This window comes from Tympanuchus pallidicinctus, unplaced genomic scaffold (assembly GCF_026119805.1).
Source record: "Tympanuchus pallidicinctus isolate F22 unplaced genomic scaffold, pur_lepc_1.0 scaffold6, whole genome shotgun sequence".
Classification (NCBI taxonomy): Eukaryota; Metazoa; Chordata; class Aves; order Galliformes; family Phasianidae; genus Tympanuchus; species Tympanuchus pallidicinctus.
In genome coordinates this window covers 30,139,832-30,157,768 of record NW_026294780.1, presented here as the reverse complement: position 1 = coordinate 30,157,768, position 17,937 = coordinate 30,139,832, and the positions used below count along the sequence as shown (strand labels likewise).

Genomic DNA, 17,937 nt, shown 5'->3' with positions numbered 1-17,937 from the left:
TAGTTTGATATAACTTTAAGTGAAAAATTTTTAAGAAACTTAGAAACAAATATAACTTCCAGGTCTTGAAAGCATCAGCATAATTAATTGAAATTATAGAAAGAAGCTGCACTAATTTTAAATGAAAAAGACTGCATATTGAACAGAGCTGTCTTATTCATATTTAAGTGCGTGTTTGGCAATGAATAAACAATGCCATTGCTGATGAATGCATTTTAAATAATAGCATTTAAATACTTGATCTACCAAAATAAAACTAATTACTGAAATAACTGAATTATCCACACTTTGGGATAATCTAAAATAGTTCAAATGCAGGCAGCCTCAATTAATATTGTATCAATACTCAACAGCTTTAACTAAAATTAATGAATATTTTTTTTTTAATTATTATTATTCCAAGAAGAAGAAGATTGAAAGAAAATGTTTTTTCCTTTCTGTGTTGGCATCAAAAGCTAAAACCTTGGTTAATTACACACAAAATTTGCATCTTAACAGTGATCATCTACGGTTTTTCACGTTGCAAAACCTTTGCATATCTAAATCAATATGTGATAAACATTTAAATGTTCCCAGTGTCTCTCAAGAAAGAGTAAGAGTTCTCAGGAACACCACTACTCTCTCCCCCAACTCATGGAAAACTACAGCATCTAGATGAAGAATTAACAGAACTCCAGATTTTTTCATCTCGCAATACCTGACTGTATAAATCAGGATTTCTCCTAAGTATTTGTAACAAAATGTTCTCAGTTTTAGAGCATAAACCATTCTGAAAAGGAGATTAATCTGCACACTTTCAGCCAGACATACCCAGACCAACTCCAATACCTACAAAGATACAGAATTACAATTCTCTTTCACACAGACAATACAGGTGCATGCAACAGGCTGGCCAGCAATATCACCTTAAGTACAGTCCCTCTACACCCTATCAAACTGACAGTAAAAATACATGGAATATCTGAAACATAGTTAGATCCAGAATATCTTTGTTTAAGAGACAGTTTACAAAGTGGACAAGCTGTGCTGGTTCTATTTCCAACCACAGAAATGGATACGCAATGAAATGTTGTTCTCTGTTTTTTTGTTCCAATCTTCCCCCTACAAGTGAAAATTTTATTCCCAGCTCTGTCATCAACATCTTTCTAAGATACTTCAGTATTTTTAGCTGTCCCAAGTATTAATGTAGCAGTACACAGACAGAAGAATAAAAGCATCCCTTACTACTCCTCAAAGCTAAAATCAGTTGCAAACATTCAAATAAAAAATTCTGCCCTTCTCTATATCCATAGTTTCTCTCTTCTCCATTGCTCCTTACTTATGATAAAGCTAGTAATTTCTTGAAGGCAGATGAAATAAAATCAAAAGTTGCCCCACATAGTTTGGTGGCTTGGACTCTAGAAAACAGGTTCAATCAGAATGCACACTTGATATCTCAGGAATAAAAATAAATAAATAAATAAAACAGTAGCAAATTCTGAAAATGCATTATTTTTAAAAATTTAAATCAGATATTAGTGACATAATCAAAATGGTATTTGCCAAAACAGCAGCTTATACAAAACAAAATTTCAGCACTGCTGCCTCCTCCTCTCAACACACAAGAATGTCACCAACCACATCAGCACACTTCATTAAAATATCAGCTCTATCAGTCTAAAGTCTCTCAATTTTATTTATTTACCAGATTAAGACTCTGAAATATTTAAAACAAGAGCAGTATCAAAGGCTTGTTAGAACACAGTCTGTATAAAATTCCAACAATAATTCCTGATGTAGATAATACACAAAACAAGCAAATTTTGAAATGCTCCGGTGTTTTGCATCTGTTTTAATTTAGTCAACATACTGGATTGCTTTGGGCCACTGAAGTATAAAAAAATTTCATTTTGCAAAGCAAGAAATTTTGCTTACTATTATAGTGTAGAAATTCATTGATGAATTATAGTAATTTATAATAAATAATTCATGCTATAGATAATGAGCAATGTACGATCTTGCAGGCTTTTAAACTTTCTATATTAAGTCAGTTTAAGCATTTACATTAAAAATAAAAGCTACTATTTAATTGCAAATCAGCAAAAAATTTAAATTGACAATAGTAAAGTAATTTAAAAACACTGGAACAGGTTTCCCAGAGAGGTTGTATAGTCTCCCTCTATGGAAATATTCAAGACCCACCTAAACACCTACCCATGCGACCTATTGTAGGGGGATTGGACTTGGTATCTTGAGGTACCTTCCAACCCCTACAGGTCTGTGATTCTACGATTCATATAAAACACTGCTTTTCTCCACTTAGACAAACATACGGATTTTCACAATTTTTCAAAATCAGGCTATATAAAAACAAACTAGTTTTTTAGGTTCTGATTTCTGTTTCGTTAATGCACTCATCTACTTAAGCAAAGTCAGTTAATTCCCATTCTTAGAACATAGGCTAAGTTTCCTTAGACAGTTCAAGCCTCTCATCAAGTCACTTACCCCTTCCTTCTTCCAGTCTGTGTCTCCTATTTACACGCTGCCGCTTTTCTTCTTGCCGTAACTGTAGGTGTTCTTCAATATTAACTCCTGGAACTGGGACAGCTACATTGATTAAGAAAACAATACACTTTAAAAAGTTCTAAAAATTGTTATGAGAGCAATAAACCTTAACGGAGTTATAGTAAATGGAAACCAAGCCTACTTACTACTAGTCCTTTATATAGTTCTTGCACAATATTTAGAGAAGGACAGCAAAGATGAGCAAATTTTATCAAGAGTTTTAAGCCTTACTGTTGAATTTCCTGATTTCCACAAATCTGCCACAGTTCCAACTTCACTGAATAGCAATTAGTACTTTCTCTTTATAAATACTGCAGATTAGCATGGATCTCAATTTTTCCCCAGAAAGCTTCAGAAAGAATTATTAATAAATCATAAATACATATATATATATATATAATGTAAACTATATTTTAAAATATAACCAAGTTACATATTAAAAATATTTTAAATACATACTTAAATACTTCACCATCATATGCTACATGCTTAATAAAAAAACATTCAATTACTTTAATATACGCATACATCTTCACATAAATTCTGACATTTATCCGACCAGGTGTATCCTGCTCCTGATACCAAATACAAAACTGCACCTTGAAGCACTCTTGCTTTTCCTCAAGGAAATATGGCTCAATCAATTCAATGTCCTCCCCTCAAACTATGGCAGGCACAACATAGGGCCAAGGGGTGTCTATCCTGCTAAGAAAGGAGTTAGCAAAGCAGAAGAAAGTACAAAAAACTTAACTCCTTGGCTTAGTTTCAGCTGGGATTGAATTGCTTTCCTTAGAGTGTCTGGTATGACGCTACATTTTTAGGTCCAAGAGAAAAACAATGTTGATAACACACTGATATTTAAGGTTGCTGTTATGCAGTGTTGTATAGAGTTAAGGCCATTTGCAGCAAACAGCCCAAGGAGCTGCGAAGGAACAGAATTAGGACAGTTGACCTAAACTGGCTAAAGGTATCTTCCATACCATATGACATCATGCAAAAGGAGTTTTGAAGGGAGTGGGAGTTCATCTCTCTGCCTTCTGCTGTTCAAGGGAACTAGCAGGTCATTGGCCGGGGGGAGCAGTGAGCAATTGCTCATGCATCACTTGTTACATACATTTGTATATATATATATGTATATATATATATATATACACACTTATACACACACACACATTTATATAGATATATAGATAGATATATAGATATATACATAGTCACAACAATTTTCCTTTTCTCTAGCTTAATAAATAGCTATATCTCAACTCACGAGTTCTACATTGCTTTTCTTGATTCTCTCCCCGCACCCCACTGGAAAGGGATTGGAGTGAGCAAACAACTGTGTGGTGCTGAGCCACCAGCTAGGTTAAACCACAACAGTCAATTTGGCGCCCAACATGGGGCTCAAAGGGTTGAGATAACACCAGGTCAAGCCAGAGCGTGTTAAATCAGTGTGTTGTGGTAGTTTGATAATTGCTGGTTACAATGTTGATTTTTTTCCTACTTATGGAGCTCTACAAGAGACTTCTCATGGAACTATATTTTGAAGCACTTCACTTTCTGCTTATTTCTCCTGCTGTGTAGTTTGTCATCTCTGGGAGTTGGATTAAGGTTTTTATTTTGCTAGGCTGTGTGGTCTTGGCTTATCTCATGATAAAATTGGCAGCAAAGAAACTAACGCTTCGGGTTTTGGGAGCCATAATGTTGATACTATTAGAAATTACACTCTTTGCTTTGTCTCTTCAGGGAGCCCGGCTATGGAAGAGATAAGGGAGGATGCTTTCCAGCAACCTCCCTTTCATATTTCCTTTTCCTCAACCTCCTTTTCACTTTTCCTTCTTTCTGTAGAGTTCAAGAGCTAATTACAATAGCTCTTGAGAATTCTGAATATCCATAGGATGTTCAAACCAGTGTGCCCCTATTACAATGTTACGAATGTGTTTCAAATTATGTTTAAGATTAAATAATCATTTAAGAATGTCACCCAGACATGTGCCCTAAGACAGGATGGGATGGGATGGGCAGGTGCCTAGAGCAGTGGGCACCCCCAGTAATTTGCAACTGCACCTCTGAACAATTAAAGAATACTGAAAAACGAGTAGAATATTTGGCAATCCTAAAGAGACAAATCACTGCAGCATGCCAGGGCCTGGCATATGCCTATCAAGCTCCATTCAAAACTATTCAGCATCCTCAAGGGGAGAAGAATACTTATGGATCTGATGACAATGCAATAGACTCTCCAACTCCTGAGAAACTTTGCAGCAGCCCCAATTTCTGCAACAGGCTCTGCAGCTGTTCTGAGAATTGCGACAGACCCTGACATCACTCCTACCCTTGCAGTGTGCCCTGTGCTTGCTCCTACTATGGGTCCTGTGGCTGTTCCACATATTGCATGGAACACTCCTGGGCCATGCATGAGAATAGAGCTAGTAAGCAGCGCTGCTGCTGTCACATTCACTGTCAGTGCAATGCAGCATAAACCTACTTCTGTAACCTCAGGGGGTCCTTAGAATTAGAAAAACTCATCACAAGAATCACTTCCAGTTCCTATTTAGCTTTTACACGGAAAAAAAATCCCACGTTCAAAGTGTAGTGTAGGATTTTCTATGCCTAGTTTTCAGAGGAAAAGAAAAAAAATAATAGTTGAGATGAACAAATATTTTAACTCAACCATGTGATTGCCTGCTTTATGGTCCTTTTCTATATCAGATACTAATTTCATGAAGCATTATGATCTGCACATAAATTTAACTATAAAAAAAAAAAAAAAAAGGAAGGGCCTTTGTTGGACCTAATAAAGTCTCTCCAATCCTCTAACTATCCAGCTCTAAATACAGAGAATGCAATTCTCTGATTTCAGAGAATTTCAAAAAAAGGTAAGACTCAAGCTGGTGTTCAACAGGTTGCCCAGAGATACAGTGGAAGCCCCATCCCTGGAGACATTCAAGGCCAGTCTCGACTAGGCTCACCTAGTCAAGCCATCCAATGTAGCTGTAGAGATGCCTATTCATGGCAAGAGAGTTGAACCAGATGACCTTTATGGGTCCCTTCCAACTCTAAGGATTCTATGATTCATGTGTCTTTGTGTGCAGGTCTGAAGTGAACTCCACAATCCTGGCAATATATTTTATCCAAACATTTCTGATAGAAGAAAAAAAATTCTCAAGAAACAGTGTCGGCAAAAACACTGAAATAACTTCTCTGTGTCTGCAAAAACATTGAAATACTGTCAGGCTATCAAAAACAGGCAAGTGAAACAGCATCCTAACCACACAGGTCAAAATGGCACACTCATGCCTTCAGTAATACAAAGTTTAAAATGTTTCTTACTTACCAAAACAATCCCACTTTTCCACATTACCAATAAATAAATAAATCTGCTTGATCAGCTATATTTATATATTTTAACACTATCATGTAAGTCCAGAAGTTCCATAATTTGCTTCCAAGGAAGGAACTGCATTAGTTGAGATACAAAGTTTCATCACAGAACACAGAAAAATGAAAATGCAAAACAAGTCTTAACTGAAAGAACAGACCTATTTTTACATTCGCCTGTTACTCCAACGCAAGTTTCAGAAGACTGTAGCTAGACTGCTTTCATTTAAAGATTTCAAACAGAAGTATCAAAAAAAAAAAGCACAAAAATAATAATAAAAAAAAATAAAAATATCTCAACTGGAAATAAAAGTGTAATAAGTGAGAAAATTAAAAGTCATCTTAATAATTTTGTATCACTTACCTAATAAGAGATCTAAAGGTATCATCTCTTTTACAGCATCAAGGATTCCTCTTTGCCTTGCCTCCTGGCCATCCAGTTCTCTAGCACATGCCTTGCAGCAGCCACATACAGCGCAGCCTGACTCACCTGAGCCACAGCCACAGATTCTGCATCAAACAGAGTTGCTCTGTCAATACCTTTTATTTTCATGCATCACTAATGCCTTGGTAATTAAAACATACATGCCCACAGACAGAACAAACCTATAACAGAATTCTTCCCATGATTAACAGATAGTGTAGCTACTTTAAATTCTAGATGCTGTTGCATTGTGCCTGGAAGCATACATTGACAATACACATCCAAACTGACTTCTCAGCATTAACTTTTTTTCAATTAATTAAATGCACACTATGGAAAAATACATACAAGAAAATGGCAAACACATGCAATGCAAAGCAGTGGCTCTTGATGCAGCTCAACTCTTTAGTAACAGATAAAAGCAAACAGAAAAGATAAAAACTTCTACTGTAGGACAAAAAGGTCATCCCAAAGCCCTGTCAACAGAATAGAATGTGTTGAGTTGGAAGGGACCTATAACGATCATCAAGTCCAATGCCTGATCACTCCAGGGCTAACCAGAAGAGCTTATTAAGAGTGTTGCCTAAATGCCTCTTGAACACTAACAGGTGTGAAGCATCAACCACCTTGCTAGGAAGCCTGTTTCACTGTTCGACCACTTACACAGTAAAGAAATTTCTCTAATGTTCAGCCTGAATCCCCTCTGGTGCAGCTTTGTTCTCTCAATTTTCTATCATTGGTTACCACGGAGAAGAGCTTGGCTCTCTGCTCGGGGAGCTGTAGAGAGTAGTGAGATCTCCTCTTGGCCTCATCTTCTCCAAAATGGACAATCCAAGTATTCTCAGCCTCTCCCCACATGACACACTGTCCAGACCTTTTATGAGTTTGTTGCTCTCCTCTTGACACACTCAAATATCTTAACATCCTTTTTATACTATGTCCAAATCTGTACACAATATTCAAACTTTGGCCACGATAATGCTAAGTACAACAGGAGAAGTATCTCTTCTGACCACCTGGATACGAGGTTTGCCTTCTTGGATGCCCAGACACACAGCTGGCTCATACTGGGCCTGCAGTCAGTACCCCAAGGACTTTCTGCAAGACTGCTTTCTAACCACTCTTCTCCCAGTCTGCATCTGTGTGTGGCATTATCCTGTCCCAGGTGCAGTATCCAGAAATTACCTTTGTTGAATTTCATATCATTGTTGATTTTCCAATGCTCCACTCTATGTAGGTCTTTCTAACTCCGCCAGAGTTACAGAGTTAATCAACAGAACTTTCCAGTTTTGTATCATCAGCAAACATGCTAGGGATGCAACCAAACCAGATGCAGCTTCATTCACTAAAAACCTCTGAGCTCTGGAATTCAGCCTGTTCACCACTAAGTGTAACATGAACATATTAAACTCCAGCTATCCAAAAAGATGCTACAAGGGACTGTTATCAAAATCTAGAAAGGTTCAATTGAAGGTACACTTCAATCACTAAGCCACTGACGTTATCATAGAAGATCAAATTACTAAGACAGGACTTTCCCTTCATGAATTCACACTGACTGTGCCTGATAATAGCTCTGTTCTATAAATGCCGTTGAAGAGACATGTCTGTCACAAGTCAGACAATGTTATTGCCCATATTCAACACCTTTTAGTACAACAAAATATATCCTGCAGAATGCAAAAAATGCATTTAGAATAAAATAACATGTAATCACTACAAGCTATTTACAAATTAAGCTTTGTAAATTTGTATTTGTGCTTTCTGATTTTGAACACACATACCCATCTTCAGATATAACATTATCTTAGATTTAAATTTAAGAATACATCAGATTAGTTTGAATTCAATACGTTTTGCCTGTTCAACCATCTATAGCAAGTATATTTCCATATATTTGCTTACCCTCCAGGAACTCTGTCAGGACGACCACTACTAACACAGCTAGCTCCATAGCCTGTGCAGTCTCCACAAACAGTGCACACCATGCACTGCTCCAGCTTCCATTTATGCATGCCTGGTGGGCACATCATGGATTTCTCATCTTTTTCATCCAGTTCCTCTTCTAGATCTTCATCCATTGCTGTTGCCATGTTCTCAACTCCAAAGCCTAACGAAGACAGTGAAACAAGAAAGAACTGTTTTCTGAGCTTAGTAGTGGCTAATGAAGAAAATTTGAAGAAAACACACAAATCAGATTTTAAAAGGAATGATTAGCAATGCCTGATTCAAATTCTTATTTGGCACAACTAAGTTTCTGAAATCTATCCAAACTTGAGCTGGAGCTGATATCTAGGCTTCACAACTAAAAGGGAAATGAAATATTTTTATTCTGTGTACAAGTAACAGATTGTTTACTTGTAATTTATAAAATATTCCAATTCTGCAAAGGTGAAGGATAAATTTTTCATATCTGCATTTTGGAGTAAGAGATACATTCAGATGTATGCAGAAAGAAGTAGACTTGAATCTATGCACTGTTTATGCAAACAAAGCAGACACTAGATGAAATGAGAACGATGGTTGAACTTTTTTTGGTTACTAGGACAAAAAGAAACATAATAAGACAAAGAGTCGTAAGGTCTTGTTTTATTAATTTGTTTTAAAGAAAAGCTTTTTCACCAGTACAACTGAAGTAATTATTTTATACAGCTAAGTTTACTAATACATGCAAAATGCCAAATGCCCAAGAGATGAAGTAAAAACATTCATGCATGCTTTTTTGTTGTTGTTGTTGGGTTTTTTGGTGTGTTTTTGGTTTTTTTTGAAAGCATACTGTATTAAACTAAAGATTCAGAACTACATTTAGATAAAATACTTTACGTTTTTGCTTGTAATATTTTTCAGCGCATAAAACGAAAGGAAAATCCTAGGTTCCTTACCTTTTCCTCCCTGGCTCATGGAGCCTGTGTCTCGTCCACACTGTCCCTTATTATTTACACCAAATGTCCAAACTTCTCCATTCTTCATTAGCACACAGGTGTGAGCTTTCCCCATGGCTACTTGAGTCACAAAATGGCCTTTCAAATCTGTTACTAAACCTATATGACATAGATCAGTTGAGTAGTAGATTGCACTTTCTACCTGAGATGAAAATTTCCATAATATAACATAATTGCTAACACTGACAATTTTTAAATTAATGGTAAGGTAGAAGAATAACTGGCAGAGAAAACAAGTGCTAGGGTAAGAAGTGAAAAGAGAATTAGCCCTAGATCGCATGTCCTGCAAAAAGAAAAAAAGTCAAAAACAACTCATGAAAACAATTCCAAAAGAGTTGTAACAATCACACTGGACTTTATTTCTTTAGAAAATTATTTAAATGTATATGTGCTGGATCACAAGCAAATTTCTCTGCAGAGTTGTGAGTAAAGAAACTTGTAAGGCCTGGTTTCCTGCATGCTTTGTTCATAGTATGTCTCATTTCTGACATTCCTATGTGGCTGTCTAACATGCAACTAATATACATATACAACTGATACTTTAAGTATACAACTAATGTATTTTTTTTCACTTTGTGCGAGCATTCTCCAGTGCTCCATATTTTTATGTAACTTAAGAAAACTGTCTTGTCTTTCTATCCTTCTGTCATATCTGGTTGAAATTCAGAAAAGTATTAGGAGAGTAAGAAATACAAACATAATTTCCACAGGCTGAAGCCTTTCAGACTAATTTAAATTACTCTATTTCAGAAATCACTTAAAACAAATATTAGCTTACTTGTACTATCAGAGTAAATGGCATCTTTTCCAAACATGTAGAGTTCTCCATCTTTTGAAATTACAGAACTGCTTCCATTATTGCAAGCTGTAGATATCACAATCTTTCCTTCCATTTTGATGATTTTTTTAGGCTTATACGGTTTTGACTGTCGTCTGCTTTTTGCTTTAAATAAATAAATCACGTTATTCCACGTTATTCTACATTCCACATTAAAAAAAAGTCTAAGGACACAGTAGCATTTGCTTTATAACTATTAACTAAAAAAAAAAAAAAGGCGTTGATTGCTTGCACTCTATCTTTAAAACACAGCTAAAGAACATAATAAAAAACTAACAGCTATTACTGACCATCAATCTGCATCCAAATCAGACAACTGTAACCTTTAAATGCTGAGTTACCAACTATCTACAGAAAATAGGCACATAGACTGCAGACAGAAACACAATCACCTTGCCCAGCTTTAAAAGAAATTAGAAAAAATTATAATTTGTGCACTTCATTTTAATCCAACTTAGAGGGTGAAAGAGAATCAGATTAGTACAAACAGAGTTGAACTTTTAAAAGAATTGAGAGAGACCTTGATCAAGATCCTGATCTTATGCTCTAGAATGAAGATCTAATGCTAAGACTCATTTCAACTTCCTTAAAGTAAAGAAAAACAGCATCAGCAATTTACTCCAAAGTACTTAACTACTGTTTCATCTGAAATAGAATATTAATTTAATATATAAGAAAAAGATATAATTAAATTATATTACAGATAAGTTCCAAATAACTGCTTGAAGAAATCTTGAAATTTCTGCTTGTACATTTTTTTTTCTAAAATCTTCTTGCCTAAGATGATTAGATCTCTTAAATTTACTCTTACTTTATTGAAGTAGTATGATTTTGTCCTGCACTTTTTTCAGCAGGTCTTCATTTAAGACTCTTCAAGTTTACCGCGGATTATAGTAAGTTTGACATCCATAGACTTTCTTACAAAGGCAATACAACTAACATCCTGTACTCCGAGCACATTAATGGGATGAATTTCAAACTCAACAACGTTTAAGGTAATTGGAAAGCATTACTGAAACACAATATCCAATTTTTGCTTGAAAGTGTAAAAGGACGCCTCAGTGCAGGAGAGATATACGCCTCTTAGAGCACATCCAGAGGAGAGCCACAAAAATGATCCAAGGGATTGAACACCTCTCCTATGAGGACAGGCTGAGAGAGCTGGGGTTGTTCAGCCTGGAGAAGGGAAGGCTCAAAGCGACCTGATAGCAGACTTTCAGTATATAAAAGGGAGCTACAGGAAACAATGGTCTGTTGTCACAGAATGAGAGGAAATTGTTTAAAGCTTAAAGATGATAGATTTACGTTAGATATAAGCAAAAAAGGTTTCTTTGCAATAATGGTGGTAAGGTATTGGAACAGGTTGCCCAGAGATATGGTGGAAGCTCCATCCTAGAAGACATTCCAGGTCAGGCTGGATGGGACTTTGAGCAACCTGATCTAGTGCTGGATGCCCCTGTTCACTGCAGAGGAATCACAGAATCACAGAATCACCAAGGTTGGTAAAGACCTTCCAAGATCATCCAGTCCAACCATACACCTATCACCAATACACCAAAAGTACTAACTAAATCATGTCCCTCAACACAACATCCAAACGTTCCTTGAACACCTGCAGGGTGACTCCAGCCCCTCCTCAGTGGCAGCCCATTCCAGTGCCCGACCGCTCTTTCAGAGAACTAGTATTGCCGAACGTCCAGCTTAAATCTACCCTGGCACAGCTTAAAGCCATTTCCCTCTAGTTCTATCACCAGTTACACTAGAAAAGAGGCTGACCCCCAGCTCACTACAACCTCCCTTCACGTAGTTATAGAGAGCAGTAAGGTCTCCCTAAGCCTCTCTTCTCCAGACTGAACAATCCCAGCTCCTTCAGCCGCTCCTCATAAGCCCTGTGTTCCAGACCCCTCACCAGCTTTGCCGCCCTTCTTTGAACCCGCTCCAGGGCCTCAATGCATTTCTTGCAGTGATGGGCCCAAAACTGGACGCAGTACTCAAGGTGCGGCCTCACCAGTGCTGAGTACAGGGGGAAAAATCACTTCCCTGTTCCTGTTGGCAACATCGTTCCTGATCCAAGCCAAGATGCCATTGGCCTTCTTGGCCACCTGGGCACACTGCTGGCTCATGTTCAGCTGAGCATCAATCAATACCCCCAGGTCCATTTCCTCTATGCAGTCCTCCAGCCTCTCCGCCCCAAGCCTATAGCATTGTTTGGGGTTTGTTGTGGCCAAAGTACAGGACCTGGCATTTGGCCTTGTTGAAACTCATCCCATTGGCTTCAGCCCAGCTATCCAGCCTGTCCAGATCCCTCTGTAGGGCCTCGCTACCCCCAGGCAGATCCACACTTCCAGCCAACTTGGTGTCATCCACAAATTTACTGAGGGTGCCCTCATCCAGGTCACCAATAAAGATATTAAAGAGGACACGCCTCAGCAACGACCCCTGGGGAACACCACTCGTGACAGGTCACCAGCTGGATTTAGCTCCATTCATTACCACTCTCTGGGCCCAGCCTTCCAGCCAGTTCCTTATCCAATCAAGAGTCTATCTGTCCAGGCCATGGGCTGCCAGCTTCTGCAGGAGAATATTGTAGGAGACAGTGTCAAAAGCCTTGCTGAAGTCTAGGTAGACTACATCAACAGCCTTTCCCTCGTCTACCAGATGGGTCACTAGATCATAGAAGGAGATCAGGTTGGTCAAGCAGGACCTGCCCTTCATGAACCCATGCTGGCTAGACCTGATCCCCTGGTTGTTCCACACATGCTGTGTGATCTCCCTCAAGACAATCCACTCCATAACCTTCCCTGGCACCGAGGTCAGGCTAACAGGCCTGTAGTTCCCCGGATCCTCCTTACAACCCTTCTTGTAGATGGGAGTCACAGTGGCAAGCCTCTAGTCTTCTCTGGGACCTCATCAGTCAACAAGGAGCGCTGATAGATAATGTTAAGTGACTCAGCTATCGCCTCTGCTAGTTCCCTCAGCACTCTTGAGTGAATCCCATCTGGTCCCATTGACATATGTCAGTCCAGCTAGAGTAGTAGGTTTCTGACTGCGTCCTGCCAAATTGCAGAGGGTTCTGTCTGCACCCCAATGAAAACTACAAGGTCAGAGAGTGGACTACCCCAAGGATAACTGGTCTGACCTTTAAAGACGTAAGTAAAGAAGGCATTCAGAACCTCTGCGTTTTCCTTATCCTCAGTGGTCACATTTCTAGCCTCATCCAGTAAAGAATGGAGATTCTCTTTAGTCCTCCTCTTACCGTTGATGTATTTGCGTAAGAGTTTCTTGTTCCTTTTTACCCCAGAGGCCAGGTTGAGTTCAAGCAGGGCTTTTGCCTTTCTGATTTTCTCTCTATACATCTTAACAACTTTTTTGTACTCACTCTGAGTTGCCCGTCCCTTCTTCCACAGGAAGTAGATTCTCTTTTTCTCCCAGAGCCTCAAGGATAGCTCCCTATTCATCCATGATGGTCTTCTTCCCCGCCAACTCATTTTGTAGCTCAGGAGGACAGCCAGCTCCTGCGGCTTTAAGACTTCCTTCTTGAAGAATGACCAGCCATCTTGGACCTCTTTAAGGTCCATTTTGGACCTCTTTAAGCCATTCTTGGACACACTCTCTAAGAGTGAAACCCAGAGGATTCCCCCTACTAGCCTTCTGAATAATTCAAAGTCTACCCTCCAGAAGTCCAAGGTAGCAGTTTTGCTGTTCCCTTTTCTTGCTCCACCAAGAATCGAGAACTCTATCATTTCATGGTCACTCTGTCCAAGACAGCCTCCGACCTCCACATCTCCCACCAGACTTTCTCTGTTTGCAAACAGCAGGTCTAGCAGGGCAGCTCCTCTCGTTGGCTCTCACCAGCCGCATCAGAAAGTTATTCTCCATACGCTTCAGAGACCTCCTAGACTGCTTCTTCTGTGCTGTGTTGTACTAGTTGACTAGTTGGACTAGATTAAGGGACTCTTCCAACTCAAATGGTTCTATGATTCACAAAATCAGCTTTTGTGCTCACACCTTTGATCTTTTTAATATGTCATAATTATGCTGATAGGGACACTTTTTTGAACGGTATATTAACCATTTATCTATTACATACGATAACTCCCACCAACAGCATGCTTCCATGTTCTTGAAAAGTATCAACAACATCCCTATAAAATGAAAAAGTGGTTAGTAGGCTTTTATCATCTACTAATCAAGAAAACATTGCACATACTTGATTCGCCATCCTCTCCTTTACTAGCAGAACCTGTGAAGAATATACTTCCATCATCCGCAACAAGTAAGGCATGTGAACCATCGTGTCCAACAGAGAACTGAGTAATCTTTGGAGATTTTGTGATGGGTAGTTCAACCCATTTTCCTGCTGAAGGACCACCTTGTTTGATTCCAAGGCTCTGATATTTACCAGTATAATAAATCTAGGAAAAAATGGTATATCATTTTCAGTTATGCCACAATACTTCACTGTACATCATTTTTAGAGCTGCACTGTTTTAAAAGACTGACATTTCAAAATGTACAGAACTTATCCTGATATTCTAGACCTATGAAATTTTATTTAATGGAGGAAGCATTCTGATCAGATTTTACTTCCTTTGAAGTGTGCTATGTACTGTACTGTAGTTATTTTTCATATTCGTTTGATTTGATCATTTAGGTACAGAAAAAGAAAATGCTTAATATGTCTTTTTAAAACTTATTTTCAACAAAGTGAGTACATGAGCAGTAATATAACACACTATTTCACTTGAACAAATATAAAACCAGTGATATGAACAAAAAAAAAGCTTCCCCTAGAATTATGCCACAACTGGAATGAGTGTGTTAGCCTATGAGAACACTTACAGGCATCTTTTATTAGGTCTTATTGTTAGGTCATGCTTAAACAGCCAAATTAAATAGATGAAAACCAGGAAATACATTTTCAGTACCTTTCCACTAGCAGTTTTCATAAGTGCAAACTCTCTTCCAGCACCAAGGACAGCTGATTCCTCATCAAACCCTGTACCTGTGCAAGGAAGGAACTATTAGTTTTACCAGGAAGTTTCACAGACTAGTCTATGAACCTAAATCCAACAGGAAGCATTTGTTAAAACAAAGGTTCTAAACAAAGTCACAAAGAGAAACAAACTTTTGCCGCCACAACAAGGCTTACTAGCTTAGATGCAATGGACTATCCGAAGAGGAAAAACCACTAACATAAGAGCAACTGCACGTGGTCAGACAAAAGGTCCATATGGCCAAATATTCTTTTGACGGCTGAATTAGCAAAAGAGGTAAGCAAATGTCAAGTAATTTCTCTGAACTACCTTCTTAGACACCAGGAGCTCTGCATCTCAAAAATTCTGATAGTGATTTGGTTTCCAGATATGTTAGTATCTTTGCATTTGTTCCAATGTATCCAGACTGCAGTCCTTATAACTTCTGTAAACTTTGACCCAGAGCAAGGAGTTCTGTAGCTTAACTACATGTTATATGAGCCCTATGATTGAGTTTAAGCTTAAAATAGTGTTATACTTATTATAAACTAAAGGGAAATAATGGAGAATTTCAGATAGCACTGCAGACAAAAAGACTGTGGTTCAAAATGAGTGTTTAAGCTGCTTCAAAAATTAATGCTTTTCCTCATAATGGAGTTATATTTATAACGGAGTTATATTTTCCTTTACATAATGAAGACAAACAAAGGGAACAGGCAGGGTTTCAGTCTTCTTATTTTAATTATTAGCTTATAATTAACATTCAAAGAAAAGAACTTACTGATAATGTGCAAGTCTTTCTCAAGATCAAACAGTGAGATGCCACAGGCATGTAAGCATTTTCTTGCAAGCTTAAGCTGCAGTTCTTGTTGCAGCACTGGCTCAGTACTTGTTGCAAATATTCGCACTACAAAGCCATCCTGCAATAAATAAAATATCCACTTTACATTGAATAATAAATACGGTGATTTACTTTTCAGAGCCTAACACCATCAGTATAAAACTATATCAGATTTAATTATCAGAAGATACACAGATAAAGTAATATCAAGTATAGATGGAAAAAAGAAGGAAAGGCAAACAGCATGAGCTGAAGAGAAGTATCTGACACGATAAAATATTTGAATTTATTATGAAAATAGTGATTTGTTACAGAAATAATTAGCTCTGAACCTTATCACAGAAATTTTGCTTTTACAACTATGCACGTATATATTCACACATTTTTTAAGCCTTCAGCTTCTCCTGATTTACAACTCAAATTTATAATTGCAGTTTTAAGGGAGACTACTTACTTTTTCAAATAGTATCTAAAATAAGTTTTAGATGAAGTGAGTTTTTTGTAAAACAACAACAACAGAAAACAAGTACAAAAGAAATAGTTAAACTGGTCATGTTAAAAACAAGCTGTTTTAACAGGAAAACTGGCTAGAATGCCCCAATAGAATAGGTTTGTTTGTTTTTTTTTTTTTTTCCAAAAACAGCAATTAAGTTGTTCTTAAAACCTATTTTCCATCTCGAATCAAAACTGTGCAAATATAAAAGACATAAATGGCAGCTTCTCGTGACTTCTAGCTACATAGATGTATTCCTTAGTTGAGTTAGCCAAGAAAAAGTCAAATATTAAACAAAAAGGAAATTGTGTACATTTTATAAAATAAAGGAATAATGTGAGAAGTAAAAATCATTTGCCCATTGTATGTAACACTTACATCTCTAGATGCTGCTATTTGATTAACATATTCTCCATCAGTGAAGAGAATATTCTGCCCTTCAGTATGACAATCTGTGAAAGATGAAGTACATTGCATTAGTTAGTATTAACTTACAGATGCTGTTCTCTCCTTCTAATTCACTCTCACTATAACTTGACTACAAGAATTTTAGTTTGTACAGAGAGAAATCATACTGCTCAGACAAGGTTTTATTTTATACAAAATCTCCACTCTCTAACACATATATTAAATATGTTACTCTTTTGTCTCTTTACAAGTTACTGAAGTTCTTTCCATTGTGTGAAATGTGAGGGTGTCCCTAATATTTAACTTCAGAAGATCTTAATTTTACATGTAAGGAATAATCTAAATTTTTACAACAGAGCTACATTTCCGTCTTGCTGAGCATTAGTCTTTCATTAGTCATTCCCATGCCTCAAAGACTTTTTTTTTTTAAGTATGGATCATTATCTTTAAGAAAAGTTTACTCAGACCAACATATGGAACTTACTGAAAGAAATGAAACAGAGAGAATCAAGCTTCTCACCATTAATCTCATTTTTCTATTGTTTGTAGCTTTTGCCAAACTCTTAGCAGAAAATCTAGTGTTTTTTGAAAAACTGTAACATGTATACTTTCATATATTTATTGAAAACAGTTCAGCCACTTTCAAGGAAAAAAAAAGGTAAGGAAAGAATTCTGTCCATACTAAAAGGTAAAAAAACAAAAAGTTCACTTTCCCTACAGGTTTAAAAGTATATCCTCATACCATCTCTTCTTCTCATCCTGTTCTGCTGATGGAGCTACTAACAAGGATAGTGTGACTGCAGGACTTGAAAGGTGTTTCCTACACTGATTACACACAGGAAAGAGGCCTCTTCCAAAAACACCTTTTAACAGCTATTTTATACCACCATTGAGGGATATTGGCTCTTTAGAAGGGATAGGAGAGGTAGGAAGGCTGGGGGAGTTGCCCTCTATGTCAAAGAGTGGATAGACTGTGAGGAGCTCCCTCTGAGAAACAGTCATGAACAGGTTGAGAGCCTGTGGGTTAAAATTAGGGATGAGTCTAACAAAGGCCAGCTGGTGATAGAAGTATACTACAGGCCACCTGATCAAG

General features: G+C 37.5%; 1 protein-coding gene across 16 annotated transcripts in view; it reads right to left on the bottom strand.

Annotated features, from left to right (window-relative positions):
• Positions 1-17,937, bottom strand: part of MYCBP2 (MYC binding protein 2) — a 210,416-nt gene that overhangs the window by 140,675 nt on the left and 51,804 nt on the right. For all 16 annotated transcript variants that reach the window (XM_052705771.1, XM_052705772.1, XM_052705773.1 and 13 more), the window contains exons 9-17: positions 16,815-16,888; positions 15,884-16,022; positions 15,055-15,131; positions 14,337-14,541; positions 10,067-10,231; positions 9,229-9,387; positions 8,252-8,456; positions 6,287-6,432; positions 2,485-2,586 (exon numbers count right to left, since the gene is read on the bottom strand). In XM_052705771.1, the coding sequence (XP_052561731.1) occupies positions 2,485-2,586; positions 6,287-6,432; positions 8,252-8,456; positions 9,229-9,387; positions 10,067-10,231; positions 14,337-14,541; positions 15,055-15,131; positions 15,884-16,022; positions 16,815-16,888 (1,272 nt within the window). The remainder of the gene's footprint in view (positions 1-2,484; positions 2,587-6,286; positions 6,433-8,251; positions 8,457-9,228; positions 9,388-10,066; positions 10,232-14,336; positions 14,542-15,054; positions 15,132-15,883; positions 16,023-16,814; positions 16,889-17,937) is intronic.